Here is a 25,581-nt window from a genome sequence, read left to right on the forward strand (position 1 = left end):
TAATTTGTTTCTTTTATTTCAGAGATCCACAAATAGAGAAGTATTGTGCCCCAATTGGTATACTTCACTATGTACTCTCTAAAAGCCTCAACTAAACATGAGTCATATTTAAATGATGAGATTTAGACCTTAAATGGATGCTATAGTGGATTCAGACTTTAGGGGATCTTGGGAGAAGAGGAATGTATTTTGGATGAAGAAGAGACTTGAATCATTGAAACAAAAATTGTGGTAGACAGAGTCTAATGTAGACATCATGATCCTGAAGTTCTGATGTTCGCTTCTCTATATTCACACTCTTATTGAGTGTGAGCAAGGCCTGTGACTTGTTTTGGATTAATCGAATGCGGCAAAATTGATGATATGTCACACCATGATTACATTACATTTTATTTCATGTGTCAGAAAAGATGGGACATCATTCATTTGATTACAGCTACTGCATATGACTCCATTTTGCTAGGTGCCATGCTCTCACTCTCCTATTGGCATTGAAAGGGAAATCTGCTATGTTAAGAACGTCCAATGAGGAAGGCCACTGAGCCTGAAATTGCAGCTTATGTTTAAGAACAATTCAAACTGATTTTGCAAAAAGTGTGTGTGGGAGGGGAGGGAGAATTAAGTTCTCAGTTCCACAGGCAAGATAAAATGAATTCTGCCACTAAACTGATTGAGCTTGGCAGTGGATTTTTCTGCAATAAGTCCTCAGATTCTAACAGAGCTCTGAGCACCTTAATTTACAGTGGGAATGACCCTGACACAGAAAACACAGTTGAACTCTGCTTGGACCACTGACACACAAAATACTATGAAAAATTTGCATGTTTATTTTTAACTGGTAAGTTTTTCGGTGATTTGTTACACAGCAATAGAAAAATCATGTGTATATTTCCTTAGGAATTAACTCTTCTTTGTTCTCTTTATTCATTCCTATATTTAATATTTGAAACCTAAAATGATTACCTCAAGACAAGTAGAAGTGGTTTCATGTACTAGTTAAGCAGTTCTTCCCTGACTATCCAGTGTGAGAGCAGATGGAATGAAGTATGTGTACATGAGTTAGAGTTGGGTGTGTACCTTGCTCTGGACCAGTAATTATCCATGGCCGACAAGATGACCAAGATAGTGTCCATCTTGTTTGAGTTTCCTCTCAGCTCATGACCCTGGAAACTTATTTTGTGAAGTCCCCTTTGACACTTAAGCAATGGTTGTCAGCTTAATGCTGACCAATGTTGTCAGCCTAATGGTTGTCAGCCCTTTCAAACTAGGAACCCAAAATGCCACTTAGATCATGAAAGGCCCTCATTTAGATACTTCCTGAACACATCCTCCTAAGATTGGTGATAATTTATCTCCCTCTAGATTCACTAGAAGCTGGCTTCCCACCGTGTAATTAGCTCAGGGTTCTGGATTCCTGCTCTCTCTGCAAGTATAAAGAACTGTCCTTGTGCGATTAAATACTCCAAACTCTCATCAGGGGCCTCTATAGGAGAGTCTCTAAACTCAACTCCAAAAGAAGCAGGACACGATAACTTGGTCAAAAAGTGAGAAAGACTCATTTCCCCAATGTCTTCACTCCCAGAAGGAATACCTGCCCTGGTGGAAGAATAGGTAAGACTCTCTTCCCAGCACACCTGGACAACCTGGCAAGGAAATGCATTTAAGTCAATAATGTCCTCTTGGTTCTCAGTGTGTGTGCGATCAATACAATATTTCCTGGTGACTCTTTAGAACAGTCCAGTCCAGGTTATAACGCTTGGAGGCGCCCAGCCAGCATAGGGGATGATGTAGTAGATGAAATGAACAAATCATTGGCTCAGATAGCATTCTCCCAATCCAGCAACAGTACCCAGTTGCCACTTTTTCAAAGTGAAAGCACGTCCTGAGACCAGGTGGCCCTGAATGTGCCGACCTTGTCTCAAAGTGAAGGCACAAGAAGGGAGAGTATCTGTGGAACACGGGGAGAAAGAGCTGCCATCTCCTCTTCTCCCTTGGTCATATGCTCTCAAGCCCTATTACTCACATGATAGCTGTCCCCAGGTTCTTTCACTCTTTACACTCTAGATTGATTAATGGCCTTAGGACCAATGCTCCTGGCTCTCTAGTTAGTAAAATATGTGAAGATTTTTATGCTATTTCTCCGTTATGTAAGATCTGTATCACTGACAATTTATAAGTATTGTCAATGACAAAAGAAATGAATGATCTTCGTTAAATAACATTGTATAAAATATAGGTGCAGAAGAAATTTCATTATTAAAGGAGAACACTAGAAATAGGTTATAACAATACTGCGAGATAAATGGAAGACAAGAAAAGATATCCGCCTATAGAAGAATTTCAGGTAATAAATTTAAAAGAAATGACAGAATGAGAGAATTAACATTCTATAACCCTTGATGAAGATTGAAAATGCTCATCAATATCAGAGTGCCAAGATCACCAAACACCATGACACATAGATATTACATACTTCCTAATGGAATACAAAATATCACCTCTAGAGTGATTTTGCCAATGAGCAAACATATTGACCAAAAAATACTAATCTGACCAGGTGTCTACTTATGCCTACTGATGATTGTTTTGTTGAGTGTCATTGTATTGTTTTGTGTATTATGTATATGACTAAAAAGTCAATGAAATGATTATTAAATATCATATATTTAAATTTGAACACCCAAGTGAAATGCTTTTTTTAAGCAAAATGTAAATTTCAAAGACAGACTATTAGAAATAAAAAAATTGTAATCAAATATTAAAAAGTGAAAGTTGAGTCCAAAAGCTCCAATATCAGATCAGGTACAGAAACCAGCTGTACCCAATAATCAGGCAAAAACTAATCAACTTCTTAGATAAGAGTTTGCTAACCACACAAAAAGATATGACATTACCCCACACAGCTTCACAAGCTAAGTCTCCTTGATACAGACCTCAAAGATGAAGAGATCAAAAGAAAATATTTGAGTCAAGCCCACTCTACCACATAGCCAGACTAAATGATAGGAACAGCAAAATAAAAGAGAAGTATAGTCCACTAAACAGCTATGGTGCATTTATACAGTGGAATACTAGTTGGCCATAAAAAAGAAAAAAAATTACCTTTTGTGACAGCATGAATGCACCTGGGGAACATTATGCTAAGTGAAATAAGCCAGTTGGAGAGAGACAAGTATATGATTTCACTTGTAAGTGGAATCTAATGAACAAACTGCACTAACAGGGAAAATAGAGACAGCCTCATAGAGAGCAGGATGACCGTGCTGGTGGGGTAAGGACTGAAGGGTTCCAGCAAAAGAAAAAAAAAAAAGAAATAACTCCTGGACACTGAAACAGCATGATGATTATGGGGTAGGGCTATGGAGGTGGAAGAGGGTATGGGGTGATAAAAGGTATTGGGAAAATACAATAAAATAATGTAAATATATAACTACAAAAAAGAGAAGTATAAAAGACAAAGAGAGATAATATTCATCATCTATATGGTTTCTGCATAGTACAATGTTAAAGAACCTAAAAAAAACAGCAGCTTCCAAAATATTCATCTCAGTCCCTCCCTGTAAATAAATTTTCAAAGAGGAATTTACATGAGGCTAAGTCTGTTGAAGAGAAGGAATAGATCACATGATTTTTCTCTGACAGCTCACCAGCTGTCCTGGGCACTGCCCATCTTGTGCTCTGACTTTATCATTTGACACTAAGGTGGGTACACGACTTATTCCAAGCTCTGCAAGGGTTGCTTGCACTAAGTAAAACCCATGCACAGATTGCTGGGATGTTGCATTTCCAGGGAAGCCTTCAGTCTTGAGAAAGGAGCCAAAAAGAGAGAAGCCCCATGAGTGAGGAGGACAGAGGGGAACATCACCAGAAAATAAAGGAGGGTCGCGCAGAGATGTGCCAGGTCCCGTTACAGCCCTAAAAGCCCAGGTAGGGCTCTAGTCTAAGGCACCGCCTCTGGTCCTCTTCAGGGTACTCAGCGACGTGAACACCTCGGCATGAAGAGCACGACGAAGTTGGCTCCCAGCGGGATGATTTCCAGGACATGAGAGACGCCGAGAGAGGTCGGTGAGCTGTGACCAGCAACCACCTCCTCCACTAAGAAGCTGACCTGAACGTGGGAAAGTGGGTGGGCAAAGCTCACCCCTGTGATTGATCCCAGAAGCCTCAGGAAGAGATAACCGGAAGCCCCGCCCCCTGATCTCCTCTTTTACTCTGTGGCGGTTGAGACACCTTACCTGGGAGGCACAGCAGCGTATTCTCCGACCCTGGGGGAAGGGCTCCAGAGCGCGCCACGTGTCAGGTGAGACTTTAAAAAAGGACTAAGGGCAGTTCCCACCCTAGAAAAGAGGGAGCCCCATGAGATACGGGCTCTGAACCCCTCCTTGGGAAGACCCTTTCGGGGCTCTGAGATGACGTACCCCAGATTTCCTTCTTATCAAGTAGCTGCGCACATGGCCTTTCTGTGGGACGCGGATGGGGGTGGGGAGGTCGTGGTGGGAGTATGGTGCCAAGATAGGATGCCGTTTGGGGGTTGTTGGGGTTGATAATAATCTTGGACCACCCGTTATCATGAAAAGGCCTTTTTGCGAGGACACGGACTTAAGGGATGACCCTCGGGACATAGTGGTGGCCTCGGTGAGACTGGGCCCCTCCCTCCGCCGTGCGAGACCTTTTTGAAAATAGACCTTTTTTTCCGGAGTGGCTTTGTGTGTCAGAAGCTGGGGACTGAGGACTGAGTAGTAGCCAAAGTAAAGACCTTGAGTGATGGCTAGGTAAACACCTGTTCCATACTTCAGGACCCCAAATAATTCTGCTGAGGCCTGCTATCATCCCCGGGAGGCCCTGGGGAGAACTGAGTAGCAGAGATATCACCTTAACTTCCTCCTCCTGGTACTGTGGGTGAAGATGATTGTTCTGTGAAAGTGACGTCTGATCTCAGTACCTATAATTACTCATGAGAAGGACCCTAAAGGACGTGATGGGGACACCCACTCTAGGACAGAATGTTCTCCACAGAGCCCTGTCCTGCGGTCACATTTGGAGGAAATGTCGATATGATATCCCGTTAATTCATACTCAGTAGTCACTGGGATGAGACTGTATAGGGCAAGGGAGTGATAGCAGGTTAGCAGAGGGCGAGCAGCTCATATACTATCAAGTTTCAAGGTGTAGACCTTGTATGAGCAAAGAGCTGACCATCCACTTGACTAAATATGACCTTCCATGATACCTAACCTGCGACTGTAGTAATGGAAACCCTGGGAGGTTTCAGACAATGGTGGCTAGCACGGCTTTTGGGGGTGGGGGGTTGCAGTTTACAATTTTAACTAAGCAATACGTTTTCAGTATCAAAATATTTTTGTATTTCCTGATTATGAAGAAAAATACATGCTTGTAAGAAACACTTTAAACTATACAGCTATGAATAACCTAGAAAGAGAACATTCTCTAACCCCCTCCCCTTTTCCAAATACCACCAGAGTAAATATTTTGGTATATATCCTTCCAGAATTTTCTCTCTGCATATCCATTGTTGTTGAAATAAAAGAATGCATATTGCAACTCTTTCATTGAAGTATAATTCACATATGACACTGCAGTTTTTGGTTGAAAACTTTGAGACAACATAATGGTCCATCAGTAAGCAAATGATAAATTAAATTATAGGACACATGTACAGTGGTGTACCTTGCAGCTACTAAGAGATAATAGATCTATAGCCAATGACAGTGACAGATACCTACAGTATATTGTTAAGTGAGAACACAAGTTGCAGAACAGTACACAGCGTTCCAAAGCTTAAGCATTTCCTCACCATTTTTGCTTCTCTTTGGTTACTTATATTTGGGTGAATGTGCAGCTGCCAGATCAGCATGTAAGAGGCCCTGGATACTCATTTTCTGGGAAGTTTCTTTGCCATTTAGTGGGCCCCTTGCTGTGGACCAGCTCTGACCCACTAGCACCCTCCAGTGAAATTCTTGGCTACTATGAAGTGGGCCCTGGGGACCAGCTTCAACAGGACCACATCCTCCAGTGAAGACTCCCTACACACCAGCTCAGGCCTGAGCCCTCTGGCACATTTTTTCTTTTTTTTAATTTTTATTTAATTCTTGTTCAAGTACAGTTTTCTGTCTTGTATTCCCAGCCCTGCCCCCCCCAGTGCTCCCCAACTCCCTCCCATCTCCGCCCCCCACCTTAGTTATTGTCCATGTGTCCTTTATACTTGTTCATGTGAGTCCTTCCCCCTTTTCCCCTGTGATTCTCTCCCCTCTGGACCCTGTCAGCACGTTCTGTATTTCAATGTCTTTGGTTACATTTTGCTTGCTTGTTTGTTTTGTTGTTTAGATTCCTGTTAACAGTGATATCATATGGTATTTGTCTTTCACCGCCTGGCTTATTTCGCTCAGCATAATGCTTTCCAGTTCCAACCATGATGTTGCAAAGGATAGGAGCTCCTTCTTCCTTTCTGCAGCATAGAATTCCATTGTGTAAATGTACCATAGTTTCTTGATCCAGTCATTGACCGATGGGCATCTAGGTTACTTCCAACTCTTGGCTATCGTAAATTGTGCTGCTATGAACATTGGGGTGCATAGGTTCTTTTGGATTGGTGTTTCAGGGTTCTTAGGATATACTCCTAACAGTGGAATTGCTGGGTCAAAAGGCATGTCCATTTTTAGTTTTCTTAGAAAATTCCATACTGTTTCCCATAGTGGTTGTACCAGTCTGCAATCCCACCAACAGTGAACTAGAGTCCCCTTTTCCCCACAACCTCTCCAACACTTGTTGTTTGTTTCTTTGTTTATGGTAGCCATTCTGACTGGTGTTAAGTGGTATCTCATTGTGGTTTTGATTTGCATCTCTCTGATAGCTAGTGATATGGAGCATCTTTTCATGTGTCTCTGGATCCTCTGTATGTCCTCCTTGGCGAAGTGTCTGTTCAAGTCCTTTGCCCATTTTTTAATTGAGCTGCTCATCTTCTTTGAGTGGAGTCGAGTGAGTTCTTTGTATATTTTGGAGATTACACCTTTGTCTGAGGTGTCATTGGCAAATATGTTTTCCCAAACTGTTGCTTCTCTTTTTATCTTGATACTGTTTTCCTTGGCCATGCAGAAGCTTTTAAGTTTAATGAGCTCCCATTGGTTTATTCTTTCCTTCATGTCCCTTGCTCTAGGAGACGTATCAGTAAAAATATTGCTGCGTGGAATGTCTGAGATTTTCCTGCCAATGCTCTCTTCTAGGGCTTTAATGGTTTCCCGGCTTATATTTAAGTCTTTTATTCACCTTGAATTTATTTTGGTGTATGGTGTAAGTTGGTGCTCGAGTTTCATTTTTTTGCATGTAGCTGTCCAGTTCTCCCAACACCATTTGTTGAAGAGGCTATCTTTACTCCATTTTATGTTACTGTCCCCTTTGTCAAATATTAATTGGCTGTAGAGATTTGGGTTTATTTCTGTGAGCCCTCTGGCACATTTTTCATCACCACCACCACCCTGAGTGGAAAGAGTCAGACATACAGATTCTGTCCTATCTGGCAGAAGCTGAAATGACTGTCTTTACTCCTTCAGCAAAAAAAATAAAATAAAATTGGGTCTCCATTTGGATTTTCATTTTAACATTGCTTATTTCCAATGCATTTGTGCTACATGACTCCCATTTTTTGAACCAGTTAAAACATCACCTGTTTTTCTCATGAATTAAAAAAATCTCTAGCTTATGTGTACTTTTATATCTGTATAACAGACAATATGTTTTAGTTTTCTGAAAGTATTTTTAACAATATTAAGAAAGTATGCCCAGCAATTCTTATTGCTGCTGTAACAAATTAACACAAATTTAACGGCTTACAAAACAGAAGTTCAAAATGAGTCTTGGGCGCAAATTGACACATCTGCACAGCAGCTTCCTTCTGGAGACTCCAGGAGAGAATCTGTTCCTTGTCACTTCCAGCTTCCAATGGCTACTGGTATCCCCTGGCTGTGGCAGCATCATTATAATCTGTTGCCATCATTACATTGCTCTCACTTCTCACTCAGTCCTCTAGTGTCCTTCTTTTTTCTTTCTTTATTTCAATTACAATTTACATTCAGTATTATTTTGTATTATTTTCAGGTGTACTGCACAGTGCTTGCACAATTATATATTGTACTTTACAAAGTGTCCCCCCCCTGATATTTCCAGTACCCACCTGGCACCCTACATAGTTATCACAATACTACTAACTATATTCCCTATGCTATACTTTATATTTCCATGACAGTTTTATAACTACCAAGCTGTATTTCTCAATCCCTTCAGTTATTCCCCCTGCCCCTCAAGGTGCCTCCCCTATGGCAACCATCACTCTGGCTCCTGTATCAGTGAGTCTGTTTGTGTTTTGTTTGTTTGTGTGGATGACTATTGGTCTTAATACCTCACTTCATACACTGGGGTCTAGGAAAATGGCGGTTTTGGTCTCAAAGCGGCCAGGTTGAGATCAGCAGTGGAAAGGGTGAATAGCCAGGCGGGTATCCATAGGGAGACAGAAAAATGACTGAAAGGAGGTCTGACTTTGTTTTGGAGAGACAGCCTTATTTAGCATGGGGGAGATGACACGGGCCCTATGAATTCTTTGGTAATAGACCTGAGTGGGCACTGAAGGGACCACACTTCTCAGAACACAAATGGCTCTACTGGGCACAGTGATCCCTGCCTAACCTGCCTACTGTCATCCCTGAGAATTCTCAGCCTGGCTTGGCCGGCTGCACCTTGAAGAGGATTGAGCACTTCTCCTTCTTGTCCTAGGGGTACAGAGCAGCCTGGAGGTCAGGTGCAGGCCTGCTGTCTGGAGAGGTCCATCTCAGGTGGCTTTTATTAGAGCCACCACCATTGAGCTTAGCAGTTGAGGTCACTCACATCCTTCTTCTTTCCCTTAGGCAGTGATTCCCCAGTGCCTTCCTGTTCACACTCCTGATTGCTACCACCTACAAGTCTCGTCATGGCTTTTCATCAGAAGAATCCACAGTGCTCACCTAATCAACCACTTCAGAGCTGCATTGAGACTCAAGGTCTGGAGGCTGCACAGGAGCCAGAGGCTGTGGAGAAGGCCTGTCTCTCCTCCCACCCTACAATGCCTGGCAGTTTCAAGGAGGCTCCTGCTGCTGGTATGCCCAGTACTCCTGAGACTCCTCAGAGTTTTTGCTCCTCAACAGTCACCATGGCCATCGCATCAAGTAAACCTGGTGAGGGATCCAGTAGCCAAGAGGAGGGGGGTATCACCTTAGAGGCAATTTCAAACCCCAAGAATGTGCCCATAGATGCTCTAGATGAAAGGGCAGCTTGGTTGGTGGATTTTCTGCTCTTCAAGTATGAAAAGAAAGAAGCAATAACCAAGGCAGAAATGTTGAAGATTGTCAACAAATTGTACCAAGACCACTTCACCGATATCTTAGTGAAAGCCTCTGAGCGCCTGGAGATAATCTTTGGCCTTGACGTGAAGGAAGTGGATCCCGTCCAGCACCACTACGCCATCGCCATCAAATTGGGCCTCACCTATGATGGGATGCTGCATGGTGTAAAGGGCGTGCCCAAGACCGGCGTCCTGATACTTCTCCTGGGGGCTATCTTCATGAATGGCAACCGTGCCACTGAAGAGGAAATCTGGAAAATTCTGAGTGTGATGAAGTTATATCCTGGGAAGAAGCACTACATCTTCGGAGATCCCAGGAGCCTCATCACCAAACATTTCGTGGAAGAGAATTACCTGATGTACCAGCAGATGGCCAACAGTTACCCTGCACAACGTGAATACCTGTGGGGCCCGAGAGCGCATGCTGAAACCACCAAGATGGAAGTCCTAAAGTTTCTGGCCAAGGTTCATGGGTCTGACCTAAGTTCTTTCACATGTCTGTATGAGGAGGCATTTGAGGAAGAACAAGCGAGATCTCAGGGCAGAATTGCCACTGCAGCTATCAATAATCCTGGCCATTGCTAGTTCTAAGGCCAAGCCTGCCAGCCCCTCCCATGTCTGTGGAAGTAAGCGATAGTTTCCCCATGCATTGTTGGAATAGGCAGTTCATGTTCATAGGATTTAGTTCAGCGATGGTTCTGAAAAGAACACAGTATATGCCTGTGTTTCTCTTTGATATGTGTAACTTGAAAATCTGTTCTTTTGTTTGGTAATATGTATTATTCAAATTACTGGGTTTTTAGTATAGATTTAATTAGCTTTAAAATCTCTGAGTTTATGAGGGATATTGGTCACACATTTAATGCTCTAAAGAGGTTTCATAGTAAGAACTTTTATCACTAAAACAAATTGTGCGACCATCCATCTCATGTTGTCACCTAGTATAAGAAAATATTGCATTGCTGTAGGAATTTACTGGAAATGTGAATGAAATCAGTTTTAAGGTGTTTGGGTTTAAGTAAACAAATGTTCATTTCTTTCTTTTATGTTCTATGCCTTTTATGTTTGTTTTGTAAAATTAAGTGATAAATGCTTGAATTTGCTTCTTTGTGTACTTATAAGAAGTAAATCTCAGTAAATTAGATCCTGTGCTCACTGTTTCTTTTATTCTCCATGCTTTATTAAATTTTTTGGTGTTGGGAAATCACCACATTAATACTGGATTTTCTAGGATAAAGAAGGCCTAGGACCTGTCCTGATCAAATGTTACTTGCCTAATCAACAATTCTATAATGACCTTCTAATGTTCACAGGGCAAGTGGACTAAGGAGATAGCAGGTGAGTGGAGGTGTCTTATATGAAACTGAAGTGTCCTAGAACAAGGAAAGCGGGGAGTTGGGAAAGCTGGGATTCCTTTAATGAGAGTTAATTTTAAATTAAATGTTAGATATAGGGAAAAAGAGGATTGGTTTGGGGATCAAAGATCAGACCTAAAGATGGTGGGTTGCAGAGTTGAGACTTGAAAACCTGGAGGGAAAAATTGTTCTTCACATTTAACTTTGGGGTCATGGTTAGAAATCTCCACTGAGACAGGAATGGAAGTTGTTCTGTGGTCTTGTCTCTGTGCCATTACAAATGGTCTTTTATGCACCAGGGAGTTTCTGAGAGACAATCATGATGTTTTTCTGATATGAGATACCCCAAAACCACTTTTTTAACATTTGTTGTCCTCTCGGAAAGCCAGAGACAACTTCATTTCAGGATATTTGACATGTTTTTTTCAGTGTAATTTGCCATAGTCTAGGAAATGCTTATCATTTTGATGAGTGTAAAATTGACAGGGGTGGTCTGAATAGGACAGAAAAACAAGGTGAAATATTTGTTCTTGTCAGAAATTCTAGGAATTTTAAGTTGCATCAGCTGGAGAAGAAATTTCCTCACCCATTATTAAAGAACACAACTTCAGTGTATATATTTACTGTGGTTTACTTGCTAAGCAGCATTTTGGTTGATCTGATATCCCATACCCTGTGGTACTTCATGTTCTCTGAGATATGCTGGGTTTTTTTAAATCACCTAGGTGAAGGTGGTGGGGTCAGTGGTCAGAATCATTGCAGTAATAACTGCTATTCATTAAAAGAGAGTTATGCCAGCAATCGTGCCAGCTGCTTTATATACATTGTACTCTTTCCAACAGTAAGTTATGGCAGGGGTTGTCAGACTTAGTCCTCAGATAAAGGGTCTAAGTCACAAAGCTTGGGAATGTGCCCAAGTTCACAGGTCCGGTTATGTGACAGAGCTGAGGTTAAGCTTCTGCTGTGAATTCTAGAGCTCACTCTATTCCATTCCTCCAGCCTGAGGCCTACCTTCTGTCTCTTGATTCATTTCTCACTATGCCTTTATGCCTCTTGGGATTTTAAAAAAAGGGCCCTGGCTGGTGTGGCTCAGTGGATTGAGACCTTTTGGCCTGCAAACCAAAAGGTTACCACCTGTTGGATTCCTAGTCAGGGCACATGCCTGGGTTGCGGTGCAGGTCAGGTCCCCAATTGAAGGCCTGTGAGAGGCTACCACACATTGATGTTTCTCTCCCTCTCTTCCCCCCTCTTTAAAAATAAATAAATGAAATCTTAAAAGAAAAAAAGGACCTCAAACTCAAAGTGCTAAAAGCACGCATACGCAAGGTGAAAATGATAATCAGATGCAATTCGGGCAGTGTTTGTGAGCTTCATTTACCAAGAATCTTGCTTCCCTTAACCCCGGAGAGCTGACTTTGCCCAGGAGCTGGCATTTTTGTACAATTCCAGCTCTTTTGTCTGTGGAGGTCTAGAATATCACTCAGAATATGCCATTTTAGCATATTGAGTATTATGAACTCGAAGTACTTGAGAAACAGTGCAGAAGGGACAAAGCTGATACTGCATATATTCTTAGTGCAAAAATTCAAGAAATATAAACAGGTCACATTCTCCACCTGTATAATATTCCTTCATGATTCAGCCACATTCTCAGAGATTGTCACAATTAACACTCTAGAATATTATCTTACAGCTAAGTCTAGGCTTTCCCATACATAGATGTATTGTGAAAAATATATTGTGATTTGAAAACATAATGGGTAGTGATATGCAGATTCTGCCATCTGTCTTTACCATTTAACATGAATGCAGGATCTTCTATGACAAAACATATAGATATACTTCACTTCTGTAACTGCTCCCATTGCATATATGTGCTGTAACTAATTTAACCATCTCCTTCCGCTGGGCACATAATTTGTTTCCCATTTGTTGCTATGACTTATAGAAATGAAGTATTTTTAACATGACTTACTGGGACAAAGTCTACTGTTGATCATGACAGCAAGGAAGAAATTGGGTTAAAGTGGAGAATGTGTGAAGATTGTAAATTTTTAAAAATACAGGCTGACAGGGTCCAGAGGGGAGAGGGGAGAGAATTATAGGGGAAAAGGGAATGGACTCACATGAACAAGTATAAAGGACACATGGACAATAACTAAGGGTGGGGGGTGGAAAGGGGAGGGAGGCGGGGAGCATGGGGCGGGGGGCGGGCAGGGTTGGGAATATAAGACAGAAAGCTGTACTTGAACAAGAATTAAATTAAAAATATTAAAAAATAAAAAAATGGAAAAAAAATAAAGCTTTATTTTGGGACACACAAAAAAATTGCCAAAATTTTATCCCAAAATTTCTTCTAATTCATATTTTAACAAATTAATGCATGTGAATGCCATAAACATTCACACATATATCACTTTAAAAATCCAAAGTGCTTAATTTGAGAAGCAAGGATTTGATCAAAGTGACTAGTAGACAGGGAATGCAATTTATTCTTAGTGAGGGATGAGGAATTGGGAAAATAGCAGTGTTCAGGGTCCAGAGGAACTACATGTAAATCCAAGTACAAAGAACCAAGAACAGGCTGCTAGTCTGTTCTTGAAGTTCTGAATCCAGAGCTCAGTGTAGAATGGAGAACAGACCAGAAGGAATGAAAGTGGGGAATCTGGATGGAATGTCCAGGACAACTCACAGGAACAGAGTTGGGAAATCTCTGAATGAATCACCAGTAGCAGAAATTGTGTGGTTATCTGAGTGAGGAGGTTTACTTGAGATGTGCACCATTCCATAGAATTCCCCTACCCACTGATAGATCAAGTATAGCTGTCTCTCTTGCATCATCCAGTAATGTTACTGGTTGATTCTGGGGAAGCTACAAGTCTCAACCACTCTTACAGACTTTTGCCAGTGTATCAGGGCTGGGATCTGTCTTGACTCCTGCTGGCAATGGATGTTTTTTTTTTCCGTGTACACTGGGTCCTCTGTGCTGAGTTCTGGGTGTTAAAATGAATGTTAATGAGTGATGACAGATTGTTGAGACAGGCCAGAAGTACCGATGAGCAGTGGAAGATGGCATGAAACTGCAAGAAAGAGAAAATCTGAAGGGGGATGCCCTAGTACTAATTTCCTCAGCTGATGCTCAGATAAAGGGCTAGACGTGGACATGTCTTCTAAAATAACCCAGGTAGTATCCCCAACACAGACTGCTTCTCATGGTTTCTGAATTTATGGCACACCAGAGAATGAGTATCTTCTGACTGTAATCACTGGTCTCCTGCCTGGGGGAGAGGGTTAGGCTAAGGTGCATGGACTTGCAGATTTGATTCAGAACAGTAGAAATTGTACTCTTTCTTTTTAATGGACTGGAGGTGAGGGGGATGTGAAGAGTCCAATGCAGGAAACATCATAAACTGTCCTATTGTGAGCAGTCTTACCTTCAAGACAGTGTTTCAGCCTGGGAACATCACAGGCTGCTCAAACACTTATTTTTTAAATATTTTATTTATTTATTTTTAGAGAGAGGGGAAGGGAAGGAGACAGAGTGGGAGGGAAACGTCAGTGTGTGATTGCCTCTCATGTGTCCCCTACTGGGAACTGGCCTGCAACCCAGGCATGTGCCCTGACTGGGACTCGAACTGATGACCCCTTGGTTTGCAGGCTAGCACTCAGTCCACTGAGCCACACCAGCCAGGGCTCAAACACCCATTAATATTACTTATAATGTGGGCACATTTTTTCTTTTAATTAATTACTTTATTTCTGGTGCTTGTCAGATCATTTTAATTCTCATGTTTATCTGAAACATGATTTAAGTTGCCAACTGCCATGTTTAGGAAGGAAATTTTGAAAATCATAATAGATTCAACATGAACTATTATTAGTTGATAACCCTGGAACTCTCATAACCAGCCCTGAGAATTTAAGGAAAGAACTAAGTTTGATTATGTCCAATGCCACAAAGACATTGAACATATCTGTTCCACTAAACTAGTATTTCATGCAGTAGTAGTGAGAAATAGATGAGGAGAAGGAAAACTGCTCGAGATGTAGAAAAAAATGGAATCTTTATTTTTCTTTTACAAGAATGATGTTTTTACCTGGCTGGTGTAGCTCAGTGGATTGATTGAGTGCGGGCTGTGAAACAAAGGGTCGCAGTGTCCATGCCCAGGCAGGACACGTGCCTGGGTTGCGGGGCAGGTCCTCAGTAGAGGAGGCACATGAGAAGCAACCACACAGTGATGTTTCTTTCTCCTTCCCTTCCATTCTCTCTAAAAATAAATAAAGTTTTTTTAAAAAATAAAAGAAGCCCTGACTGGTGTGACTCAGTGGATTGAGCGCGGGCCTGTGAACCAGACGATCGCGGTTTGATTCCCAGTCAGGGCACTTGCCTGGGTTTCGGGCCAGTTCCCGGCAGGGCACTCATGAGAGGCAACCATGCATTGATATTTCTCTCCTTCTCTCCTTCCCTTCCCCTCTAAAGATAAATAAATAAAATATTTTTAAAAAATAAAAGAAAAAGAATGATGTTTTTCTTTTAACTACTGGGGTTCTGTATAAATTTGGCTTTAAAAATAAAATACAATAGTTCAATTTTTAGGAAAAAAATGATATCAGAAAACCACTGAATAACATGATCACTATGTTTTTCTAGGGCCAATATTTTATATTTCTGCTAGTGGCACATACCTACAGACATACATTTTTAAGTATAATAATTGCTCTTTAAGATTCTTTTCCTAAATGCTAAGAAGTTGAAAGGGTAGGTAAGAATGACATCCTATGACTTAGGTGTTAGTGGTTGGTGATGCAGACTGTGAAAGAATTCACAAAGAGAAGAAAGTGTAAAGTTTTTATTCACTCCTTAAGAAAGGAGATGGTCATAGTGTGGAGAGGCACACCAGCACTGAGGGGCTGGAAGCTTCGAGCTTTTATTGGATTCTAATTGGATTAGAAAAAGGTGGGGATTGATGTTGGGTGGCCCCTGGGTTGTGGGGGCATCGTAACATGAGGCTGCAGTTTGTTCCAATATTATCTTCCGCTTGTGGCTGTAAAGAGCAGTTAGTTCTGTTCTTGCTTTCCAGTAATTTCCAGTCCTGGGGACATAATCTCAGAAGAATAAAATGGTAGTCATGTTTAACAAGGTTATGGGTCTGCCCAGCAAATGGTGCCACAATAGCAAATCGCGCGGGCTGTATCCTTTCATTAGGTGCTGTCATTTTATGGTGTTGCTTCACAGGGTCAAACTGTGCCAAGCATTTCAATTGACAATTTCCCAGTAAGTTTTATTTTTTTAATGGAATTTAAGGTTATAGGTGGTGGTAACTGATATCTGTAAAGTCTCCTTTACAGTCTTAAAGTTAGAAGATTATTTCTAGGAAATAGGTGAATAAGGAAAGAAAGCACATTTTCATTTACATATGCCTTGATTTTCAACATCACGATTAAAATTTACTTGAAACATTATCCAGCATTAGTATTACTTTTTTCATGATAAAAATTAAATGATATAATGAAATACAATTTTTCAGTTTGATATACTCTCATTTCTTTATGTTTTCTTTTGTTTCCCTTGCCTGAAGAGATATATCAGAAAACATATTGCTACAAGAAACATCTGAGATTTTACTGCCTATGTTTTCTTCTAGGATTTTTATGGTTTTGAGTGTAACATTTGTCTTTAATCCATTTTGAGGTTACTCTTGTGTATGGTGTAAGAAGGTGGTCTAGTTTCTTTCTTTTCTTTTCTTTTTTTTTTTTTGGCACATATCTGTTCAATTTTCCAAGCACCATTTACTGCACAGGTGGCAAACACAAGACCCGAAGCCCAAATCCGGTCCTCCACCTTGTTTTACCCAGTGGCAGCACCAAACTCTTGCTTAACAGTTAGGGAGTAGTTACATTTGTACAGTCCTAAAATTATACTCGGCCCTTTGAAGGAAACTGCAAGGCTGATGTGGCCCTGGGTAAAAATGAGTTTGACAGCTCTGAAATTTTACTGAATAAGACCATCTTTACCCCATTGTATGTTTTGACTCCTTTGTCAAATATTAATCAACTCCAAAGGCGTAAGTTTATTTCTGGAGTGGTGAACACACAATACAATACACAGATGAGGTATTATAGAATTGTATACCTGAAACCTATATAATTTTATTAACAAATGTCACCCCAATAACTTCAATTAAAAAAGAAATACAACGATATAAATAGCAATAGAGAGTTTGTAGTAACTGTAGTAATACTTAATTTCTTAATTTTATCGGTCTTCTCCAGGAAACTGTAAGCTTAAACCAACCTCCTAACTGGAGAAGCATTATCTTGATGTCAAAACCCCTCAGCAATGTAAATGCAGCCCTAGGTCCGTTAGTACCCAAAGCCCTTAGACAGCTTTGTATTTAAAGAATTATCCTATGAAATGCTACTGAAAAAAATTAATAAGTGTTGCATCTTTTCTTTTAACTAAAATGGAAAAAACTGTACTTGAACAAGAATTAAATTTTAAAAAATTAAATAAATAAATAAAAATGGAAAAATAATAAAAAGAAATACACCTTAATATATGCTAGCAAAAAATCAGAAAGTGGTTGCCTTCTTTTCATAAACCAAACTCTTTACCTTTTGAGACAAGAATGTAGTTTTTCCCATTTTGTAATTTAAATCTTGTAACCATCACTTACCCTGTCACAGAGGCTACAAACTTAATTTTCAAGGAGATGACAATTACAAATCAAAGATTATCAGAATAAATGATTACAAGTTTTGCAACAAAATTATTAAAATATTCCCCCCACACAGAATATAAATAAGAATATGCAAAACAACCTGAAGGAAAGGACTAATTGGACTAATGTGGTAAATTAATTGTTATACAGAATACGTATAATTTATACAGAAACTTATATAGAATAAGTGTATCAGCCCATAGAGTTATGAGAAAGTAATTTGAAGGGATCTATAAATCTGGTTAGTGATTTTATAAAAACTTCCCTGGCTGGTGTGGCTCAGTGGATTGAGTACTGGCCTGTGAACCAAAGGGTCACCAGTTCGATTTCCACTCAGGACACATACCTGGATTCTAGGCCAGGTCCCCAGTGGGGGCATGCAAGAGGCAGCCACACATTGATGTTTCTCTCCTTTCTCCTTCCCTTCCCTTCTCTCTAAAAATAAATAAATAAACACAAATCTTTTTAAAAAATGAGTAAAAGAGATAGTCTTGCATAAGGAATTTAAAAATTATCTAGAAAATATTTTATATGTGTCAATAACAAACTAATGGTTAAAAATTTGAAATCAATATACCTTGACAAGATATTTCCTCACCAGAGAGAACACCTATAAATATGACTATATTTATATAGAAATGTAATTGCTACAATTCTTCTATAAATTGAAAATGCATTTCTCTGTAGTTCGCAGCTCCAGCATATTAAATCCTTTAATGGGAATTAGGGGGCCCAGGTCAGGAGCACCTCCATTATTACTTCCCTTTCTATATCCTCATTTGAACAAAATCCATCTGCGTGTGTAAACTCCCTAAAGGAAAGTTGAACACATTCAGATCACATATTTACACTTACAGGGCCAGTCCTCTTGAACATGAAATGAATTTCAAGTGGCATTGAAGGATGGGGCCCTCAAATGCGCAAAACTTTGCTCTTCCATTTCACAAACGGAAATGAAGGGACAGTCATTTAATTGCGAGTGGTGATTAAGTGAGAACTTGTCTTTCATTATGTCCCTTTTTTACTGTGACAAGAATACTTAACTTGAGATCTACCCCCTTAACAAATTTTCAAGGGCAAAATACTGTATTATTAATTATAGGCACCATGTTCTATGACAGAATTTATTCTCTAGAATTTATTCATCTAGCATAACTGAAACTTTATATCCATTGGTTGTCAGATATGCCTATTACCTGGATCATGGTTTTAGTATCACAGGGGGTGCATATGTAAAACCTCATCAAACTCTGTACATTAACTATGTGCAGCCCTTTGTATATGAATTACACCTTTGATCAAGCTAAAAAAATGTTTCTTTCACTCTTCTAAAATTTTCACCTAGAAGAAGCTACATATAGGTACTTGTGAATTTGAGGTCAGAGAAAAAATGGCTAAAACCCTTCTTACGTGCTTAACTTCATGTGTATTTGGGGCCCTAACACATCCATACCTGTAAGCACAGTGGTGAGAAAGTATAACGAAAGGGCTCCCCTTTCCCAGGGAGGTATGTGGGGAAGCTCTCATACATGGAGACAAAGAGCATGAGCATCAGAACTGGATTTGGGTCAGTAGCCTAGTCACAAGGAAGAAAATTATAAACTAAAGGATATGCAGATTAATTAAAATATATTAAAATAACTGAAACATAGTACAGGAATCATTGCATTGCTTTAAAAATGTTACTGACCTGGTTGGTGTAGCACAGTTGATTGGAGCATTATCCTGTACGCCATGGGGTGAGGGTTTGACTTTTGGTCAGGGCACATACCTAGGTTGCAAGTTCAATTCCTGTTAATAGTGTGTACGGGAGGGAACCGATAGATGTTTCTGTCTTGCATCAGTGTTTCTCTTTTCTCTCTCTTTCTCGCTCTCTGTCTCTCTCTCTTTCTCCAAAAGTAATAAACATTTTACACAAAAATAAAATAAATTAAAATGTCACTAAGTGACAAAGACACTAAAATTTGGACACAACAAACGATATATTGAGATGAATCACAAGATCTTAGCCTAAGTGTTAAAAGACAAATTAGAAGAGTTAAAACATGAATTAGGAGTGTTTTAAAAGTAACACTGACATCAGACCCTCAAAGATCCCATAGAAGACATCAGAGAGAACACTATACACTTATAAACAATAATTAAAATGGTGAAGACATGATCCCTGCTTTAAAGAAATGTGTAATTAAGGAAAAGAACAATGATAAGTAGGCAAACTACTGTGTTATTAGGTAAAAGATGACAAGGTATTCAAGCAAAAGCCTGAGGAAGGAAGTAGCATTTGAGATGGGCATTGAAGAATGTTAGAATTTTGAGAGGGTTGTATTTGGGGCAAGGAGACAGGTGTATTTTTTTAAAGATTTTATTTATTTATCTTTAGAGGGGAAGGAAAGGAGAGAAGGAGAGAAATATCAATGTATGGCTGCCTCTCGTGAGTCCCCTGCTGGGAACCGGCTTGTAACCCAGGCATGTGCCCTGACTGGGAATCGAACTGCAATCGTGTGGTTCACAGGCCCATGCTCAATACACTGAGCTACACCAGCCAGGTGGGGGGACACGTGTATTCTTAGAGAAGGAACGTGGTATAAGGCAAAGAGACAGGTAAGCATACACAGTGTATGTTCAAGAAAAAAAGATGCACCACTTGGGTCATGAATAAGAAAAAGGGACATAAAAAGTGATCGATAAGACTAAGCGATGCAGGACTCACACTGTGGGGGGTTTAAATGACAGCATGAGGGACTTTGTTTCCAAACAGGGAAGTACATGACAAGAGCAGCAATTCAGACAGATTAGACAGAAGTGTTTGGCAAAAGTGCTTTTCCCAGGAAAGACATAGCAAGGCCAAAATTGGCAATTATACTGATAAACAAGATAAATTCTAGATGAGGATTAGAATGGAGTTACAATAAAATTTTTAAATGCAGAGGAATCACATAAAGGAGGATACATAGCAGTCACTGCAGTCAAAAAGAGGGCCAGCATCCGAAAAAGAAAGTGCTCTGTTAGGTTAATATAGTGCTTAAAATCTCCTCCAAGAGGGTGGAGGTAGTGAAGGAGAATTATTTATAGCAAAGAAATATTGGGGGTGATGGGAAGCAGGGATTCAGACATACACATTGCCACCTATTGAGCCATTAACTCTGTCATTGCCAGTGTACAGGGAGTTCTCTGTATTTCCATGAAATGAAGACCTGCTATGTCATAACGACACGTGGCCAAGTTACCAACTGAAAATAATCTAGGCCTGGCCTTGGAAACACAGATGGTGCAAGAGCCCAGGAAGCCTAAAGTACCATTTGTAAGTAATATATTTAACTGATATTTGGCAGCAGTCCATGGAGAATGGCACTATCTTGTCTGCTAATTCACTAATTCACACTTCTTCATATACTATTCTTTTGAAGAAGTGGAGACTATACCTGTTAGGAAGGATGGATAGCAAACCGAGGCCGGGAGGAGGAGGGAGACATGTCTCAACCACTAACTCAGCAGTCCTGAGCCTAGTCCGATAATATTGCTGGGTGTTACAGCATCACAGGAAACACCATGCTAACACGAAAGGAGGGCAGTCCTTGAAATTCGATGGATGGCTCCTATTATCCAGGAAAGAAAGCCTTTGAAACTGTGTATTCATCTCAAGGTCTAGAAGGGGGGAAGAGGAGGGCGTCCTCAGTGCCCAAAGAAGAAACCCATAAAACAACTTTGGTCATTTGCCTACCCATGGTCACTATCTGTTTTACCAGGGAGTCCCTAATGCTTACAGAAAAGGCCCCAAAGTAACTTTAGGTCACTACCCCAACTTTAATTAATTGCCTCCTGTTATGTATCTGTTTTACAACAGACATACAAATGTGGTCTGGAGCAAGATAAGGATTCAGGCTAACAGACCTTCACACATACCTAAGTTTGGGTAGTCATGTCTCCCAGGGGGAAGTTGCCATCACCTCTACTTGTCAATCAATATGTAACTTCTTCACCCCCATCCCACCAACTATATAAGTCCTCAGAACAAAGTACCTGGGGCACGTGCTTGCCATCCTGGCCTTTGCCCGCCTTACTTTCAATGCCCTTACCCTGCTTTGCCCTGAACCTATGTCTTTTGACCCCCATGTTAGCTGGGCCCTGTCTCTTCCATGAGAACAGATCACCAGTGAATCCTGCTCACATGCTAATAGACTTAGTGATTCGTAATTTTTTACTGCATCAGCAAGAAGAACTGAGTTTCTCCCATAACATATCCATTCTTGTTTTGTTAATGGCAGTAAAATTACCAATGAAGGGTCTTGGGAGGGAGGAAAGGCTTGTTAGCAAGAAATAAAAGAGGTGACCAGCCTCAGTAAGATAGAGAGCTGACTGGCTGTGATTTAAGGAAACCCAAGAGATCCGCCTGAATTCGAAAGATTTCCTCAGTGTTCTGCTGTCTCACATTCATTCGATAGAGATGATATACGACAACAGATGCAAGGAAATCGCTTCAGACAAGAGCAAAATGTTTTAATGGATTAGTTCGCTTCTCAGATTTACTTTTAACCCATTAAAAGGAGAAGTTAAACTTCAAAGTGAGAAGCCTGTTCCTGCTGGGGCTTGCAAAATGGACCAGACTAAGATGTTTCAGGAGTGTCCAACCTTTTGGTGTCTCTGGGACACGCTGGAAGAGAAAGACTTGTCTTGGGCCACACATTAAATACACAAACACTAATGAAAACAGCGGAGCAAAAAAAAAAAGATTTTAAGTAAATTTACAATTTTTGTGTTGGGCCACATTCATAGCCATCCTAGGCCACATGCGGTCTGTGGGCCATGGGTCGGACACCACTGGATGGAAATACGTGCCATGGAGCAAGAGGTATCATTAAGATAGAACAATCTGAGGTTAAGTCTAGTGACAATAAAAGTCTTTTGAATTCCACCTCAATGTTTGCCAGGAACAAGGGTGGGATGAGGAATGGGAACAAGAAATGAGGAGAAGTTGGTCGACGGTTACAAAGTTTCAGTTAGGCAAAATGTAAGTTTTGGAGACCTAATGCACAGCAACCTGATTACAGTTAGCAACACTGTATTGCAAAGTTAAAATTTTCTAAGTGGAGAAATTAGTTTAAGAGTGACAACTTAAAAGTTACTCTTCCATTTCATATGCCTGGAAAATTTGGGCTGATTAAGTTAGGACATTAGAACTGGCTGGTAGAAACCTGGTAATAGTCTGCTAAACCAACTGTCAATTTCTCTATTTAGCAAACCTTAGATATTCCCTCTACATGTTATCTAATGTATTTTCATTATTTTTTTGGATTATCTAATAAAATGAGCATGTGAGCCGGCATATCTAAAAAAAATTAAAAAGCAAAAGAGAGAATTACAATGCATACTGAAATATTTTAAACAGTTATGTTTAGCTTCTTGGGAACACCTACCAAATTTTCAAGGGCTGTCTTAAACCTGGACTGTGCCATGCAGTCTTCGCTGGTTCCTCTGACAGAGTGTCCTCCAGCCACTTTGAGTCCCATAACACATTGTTTCTATGCCTGAATTCTATGCTTCTCTTCTGCATGTCTCCCTGTTAGTTTCTATACTACTTCAAAGACAGGAACAACTTTTATATCACCAAACTCCCCCAAAAGAACAAAGACAGGGCTCAAGAAAGCATAAACATTAAAAACAGCATTTTAAATGATTGTTCTTACGGATTTGATGTGAAAGGCCAAATAGGATTATAAAAAAAAGGAGACCTAAACACAGCCAAATATGCTATTACTATTGAGATCATCACACATATACTTAATTTAAAACTGACAAAAGTGAAAAACTTTCTTTTTGCTGCTACAATAGAAAATGATAATACAACATTGAATGAAGGCCACTCTGCTTTTTAAATTTATTTTTAGCACTTGGATAATATTAATAAAGTACTCAGCTTTCACTCTCTTAGCTTATGAAATCTGGACCTCTCACTAAAACTACTTTCTAATTATGCACATTTGGGTTGGATAGTTCTACATACATTTTTAATGGGGAAGATTTATACAGAGTCATATTTCACTTTCTACTCTGTAGTAATATCCCATGAAAATTCTTTTATAATTCAGACATTAAAAATGTATCAGCAGCCACGCCCTGGCTGGTGCAGCTCAGTGGATTGAGCACAGGCCTGCGAACCAGAGTATTGCGGTTCGATTCCCAGTCAGGGCACATGCCTGGGTTGCAGGCCAGTTCTCAGCAGAGGACCCACGAGAGGCAACCATACATTGATATTCTCTCCCTCTCTCTTTCTCTTCCCCTCTAGAGGTACATAAAATTTAAAAAATAAAAAATGTATCAGCAAAGCAATAATACAAAGGAGTAAAGTTACAAAAAACTCATAAAATGTTTATAGAATGCATGTTATAAAGGCACTCACTTCTAGGTCCATATTAAAGACAATGTTATAAAGAACTTCCATAATCATCGGTCGATCATGCAGCTGAGGACTGTTTAGTCATGTACACACACAAACACACACACATATGAGAATAAAACTCACTATTGTTCTTTTAATAATCATCTGTATTAATTACATCCTGAATTCTCACATAATGTGTCCGGGATCAGGTGTAGATTTATCATTCACTTAAAATGCAAATTCACTTTAGTGCAAATAATGACCACATTGGTTGTCACACCTTAATTTTTATTTCTGAGGTGATATGAAAACCAGGGCGAGTGTCCTATGCTTACAAACTTTGGAGTTGTTATAAATAGGTGAGGAATGAAGAGAAGTGGGTTTTTTTCCCCTGCTTATATAGAGAAGTAAGAGGCAGCTACCTTCTCCTTCTCTCTTAATTTTACTGTATGGAGGTGGGATAGAAAAATCCCCAAGTCTCACTCTAACCTTTTAGACTATAAATACATCTTTCCAAGGGCCAGACAAGCTCTGCAAACATCTACAAACTAGAGATGTTTCCAAAGTCTCATTTTCTGTTGAAATGCAAATGCATACCTCAGGATTCAGCTAAATCTCTCTAGAATTCTTTCTAACTCCTGGAGTCTTGCTCTTATGCTAGGATCTCAAAGGTAAGTGAGGTTTTTTCATAAATCTCTAACTGCAAAAACACAAACATATTTTGTCTCTACCCTGAGCTTACAGCATGTAATATTTTAAAAGTCATCAATAATGATGGGATACACAAACTTTAAAAAAGGACAATATAGCATAAAAACCTAACTGCATTAAAAAACCTGTCTTAAAAGGAGACATGTTGAGGTAAACTGCACCCAATATATCTGGGGATCTAGCTGGAACATAAAGAATCCTCGGTACAATATGGCAGTTAGGGAGGAAGGTAAAGTGGGTTCTGATGATTGACCCTGTGATAATTCTTTCAGAACAGCCAGTTTATCAGTATCTCCACCAAGGATGTTACTATCCTCAGTGGAGAGAGAGTGAGAAACAAACATACAAACGAAGAAGTAAATACAGATCTTGAAGATCAGATTTTGTATTACTAAAATTCAGGTTTCTTGGAGACATATGTTGAAACCAAGGAAGCATTATTATTTATTAACAACTCTGATTAACTGAAATCCAGCTCTCTCCAAAGACACCATTTTCCCCACACCTCCCCTGAGACCAAGGAGGTGGAATCAGCATCTTCCCATTAGCCTGGCTGTTTCCCTTCTTACCAGGGATTGATTTCACATGGTCTGACAACAGCTTCCATTAGAATTACCCAGGTTACCACTGAAGAAATTGTAAATACCTACTTGCCCTAAAGTCTGGGATATATAATAAGAATCTTCACTTTCAATAAATGTCATAAACAATTTTGTAGGCATTCAAGTTTGAGAACCATTGATATCTTTCACCCTTTATCTTTCCTCAACACTATTTTGCGGCAGAGTCCACCTGTTGTGACTGAAGACGAGAACAAGTGCACAGGCTACAGCAATTCTGGGGAGAAAAGAGGGACGGCACGGCCATTCTCTCAAGAGGAGAGCGCACCAACCCTTGCCTGGACAGGCTTTTACTGTTTTTCTTGAGTCTTACATCAAAGAAGGATTTATTATGTATTACATAGAATACCGTTGTCTACATTTTAGGGATGTCTGCATTTCATCAAGAAAATGAAAATAAATGCAG

The 25,581-nt window shown here is 40.0% G+C and overlaps 2 protein-coding genes across 2 annotated transcripts in view; one reads left to right on the forward strand and one right to left on the reverse strand.

Moving 5' to 3' along the window:
- LOC119002102 (28S ribosomal protein S28, mitochondrial-like) overlaps positions 1–8,979 on the reverse strand; it is a 49,659-nt gene extending 40,680 nt beyond the window's left edge. Inside the window, 1 exon segment of the mRNA XM_037067784.1 lies at positions 8,896–8,979. Coding sequence (XP_036923679.1) covers positions 8,896–8,979 — 84 coding nt within the window.
- On the forward strand, positions 8,978–9,973 carry LOC119002103 (melanoma-associated antigen B16-like). Its single transcript, XM_037067785.1, has one exon. The coding sequence runs from the start codon at positions 8,978–8,980 to the stop codon at positions 9,971–9,973; it is 996 nt and encodes a 331-aa protein (XP_036923680.1).
- The last annotated feature ends 15,608 nt before the right edge of the window (positions 9,974–25,581 follow it).

The sequence above is a fragment of the Sturnira hondurensis genome, unplaced genomic scaffold, assembly GCF_014824575.4.
Source record: "Sturnira hondurensis isolate 20B ecotype Veracruz unplaced genomic scaffold, ASM1482457v3 Scaffold0017416, whole genome shotgun sequence".
NCBI classification, from domain to species: Eukaryota; Metazoa; Chordata; class Mammalia; order Chiroptera; family Phyllostomidae; genus Sturnira; species Sturnira hondurensis.